Here is a 2,583-nt window from a genome sequence, read left to right as displayed (position 1 = left end):
TATAAAATCAAGAAATTGATGAGAAGAAAATAAAGATGGTACTATATAACTAACAGGTGTGTGTGTGTGTGTATTCGTATTTCTATCGTTATCAATTTAAACAAAAATCAATTATTAAATAATATTGATTATTTATAGAAAATATACAAACATTTTTCCAAATAAAATTTGAAACTTAACATATTAGGATTGTCCCATAAGTTTTTTCCTTTTTTTTTTTTCTTTTTTTTCGGATATTTCAACCCAAATTTTTTCTTTTACCAATACAAGCTCGAATAAAATTGTTTAATTTTAATTATTTTATTTAATTGAATTTAAGTAAAAATTTGGTAGACAACAACAACACAAATATTAAATATTCTAATCTGAATTAAAATTATATAATTGTCCCATATTGTAAATTATTATTATTATTATTATTATTAACAATATAAAATCAAGAAATTGATGAGAAGAAAATAAAGATGGTCGTCGTTTATTCAGGCTATGTGCTCTGATTATTCGCCAAGATCGATCGATGTTAGGGGACGTGAGAAAGCTTTGAGGGTGGCTTGATATAAAAAAAAAAAAAGAATAAAAAAAAAAAGGAAAGAAAGAAAAAGTGAAAAAAAGAGAGAAAGAGAGAGAGATAAAGTGAGTCAGGGATAGAAAGAAGAAGAAGAGGATACAAAATCTTTTGGTTTTGGGTTAAATCGTAGAAGTGGTGGTGGTATGGGGGGGTTAGGGGGTGAAAGGGGTTGGTTTGAGTATTAAAAGTACATACTGACCGACGATTTCTTTTTATCTAACGACAATCAGTGGCAAAGGATTAATATTTCTTTGATAGTTTGTGTATGTGTGTGTGTGTGTGTGTGGTGTGTGTGTGTGACTTATGTGAACAGAATAGTATATAAGGTGTGTCTCTTTGAAATATTTACATATATATATATATATTGTAAAATATATGTGTTATATGTGTTATATGTGCATATATGTATGTGTTTTGTGTATTTATACATGAGATATATGCACGTAGTTGTGTTGGTGGTTCGTACGGTGACCTAAAAGCCATGCCTAGCTAGTTCTAGCATCCTAGTAAATGATTTTCTACTTTATCATCCTATAGTCTTCTTATTTTTCTTCTATTTTGTTCTTTTCTTCTTCATATTTTCTGTACCCAGCAGCAAACAAGCAAGCAAAACGATGGTGTCATCTAAAACGTAGTTTTTATTTTCGACATAATTTTTATAACATTCGTTGATTTATATTTTTAACATGTTCGAATTATTCTTTTTTTCTATATCGATTTAATTATTTCTATTATTATTTATTTTTATATTTATTAATTATATGCATTTTTGAAAATGTGTTTGTTAGTGTAATATAAAAAAGATGAAGGGGAAGGGTTATGGTTGTTTCTGGTTTTGTATAGGTTTATTATATGTAATCAGGTTTTTTATTGCACAACTTATAAAATTTTTTATAATGTCTTATCATTATATTTCACTTATGTTTATCTCACATTTTTTCTATAGGTTTATTATTATTATTAATTAGTTTGTTTTTATTGTTTGATAATTGTGAAGTAATTGTTTGTTTTAATTATTATTTTTATCGTGGATTTAGATTGAAAAAAAAAAAAGATATAGGATGATTGTTTAAAATTTGTTTATATGAATTAAATGTGGAATATATTAATTGTAATATATTGTATACATTGTATAATTGTAATATATTGAAATATTGTATAATTGTAATATATTGTATACATTGTATAATTGTAATATTTGTTTTCAGTATTTGATGAGTGGTTGGGCGAGAGGATACAGTTTTCGTTGTCAACCAGTTGATTACTCGAGCAATCCTTTAGCACTCAGGATGGCGAATACATGTTGGTGGTATTACTTCAGTAAATTCACCGAATTCTTCGATACGGTAAGAGAACAATCAAAATATATAAACAATTGTGGAAAAAAAGAGTATGAAAAAGAAATAATTAATCAAAATGCAGAAACTTATCCTTATTGTCTTTTGTTTTATCTTGTAAAAAATGTTTTTCAAAAAAAAAAAAAAAAAAAAAAAAAAACGTGTAAAGTAACGTCAATGCAACGTGTATAATCACTTATAGATAATAATAATCAAATATTAGTTGCATATATCGCATCATGTTGTAATTTAACGATAACTTTAAAGATAGAATATGAAAAAAAAAAAAACAATTTCAAAAAAAAAGAAAAAAGATATAATACAATATATTTAGTTAATTATAACATTTGTAATTTTTATTTCACAGTTATTCTTTATCCTGAGAAAAAAGAATCAGCACGTGTCAACCCTTCACGTGATACACCACGGTGTTATGCCATTTTCCGTATGGATGGGAATGAAATTTGCACCTGGTGGTCATAGTACATTTTTTGCCCTATTGAACACATTCGTCCACATAATCATGTATTTCTATTACATGGTTGCAGCAATGGGCCCACGTTATCAAAGATATATATGGTGGAAAAAATATTTAACAACGTTGCAAATGGTAAGTTTAATGAAACAATATAATAGATTTAATCAAATTATTAATTTTAATAATAATTCCATATATAT

General features: G+C 26.2%; 1 protein-coding gene across 1 annotated transcript in view; it reads left to right on the top strand.

Annotated features, from left to right (window-relative positions):
• LOC106792644 (elongation of very long chain fatty acids protein AAEL008004-like) overlaps window positions 1–2,583 on the top strand; it is a gene marked incomplete at its 3' end in the record, with an annotated part of 28,527 nt that overhangs the window by 22,284 nt on the left and 3,660 nt on the right. Inside the window, exons 4-5 of the mRNA XM_014759143.1 lie at window positions 1,777–1,914; window positions 2,273–2,515. Coding sequence (XP_014614629.1) covers window positions 1,777–1,914; window positions 2,273–2,515 — 381 coding nt within the window. The remainder of the gene's footprint in view (window positions 1–1,776; window positions 1,915–2,272; window positions 2,516–2,583) is intronic.

This window comes from Polistes canadensis, unplaced genomic scaffold (genome assembly GCF_001313835.1).
Source record: "Polistes canadensis isolate GaletaPanama2010 unplaced genomic scaffold, ASM131383v1 scaffold_514, whole genome shotgun sequence".
In the NCBI taxonomy this organism is placed as follows: Eukaryota; Metazoa; Arthropoda; class Insecta; order Hymenoptera; family Vespidae; genus Polistes; species Polistes canadensis.
Note: the sequence above shows the minus strand (reverse complement) of the source record. Positions and strands in the feature narration are given on the sequence as shown.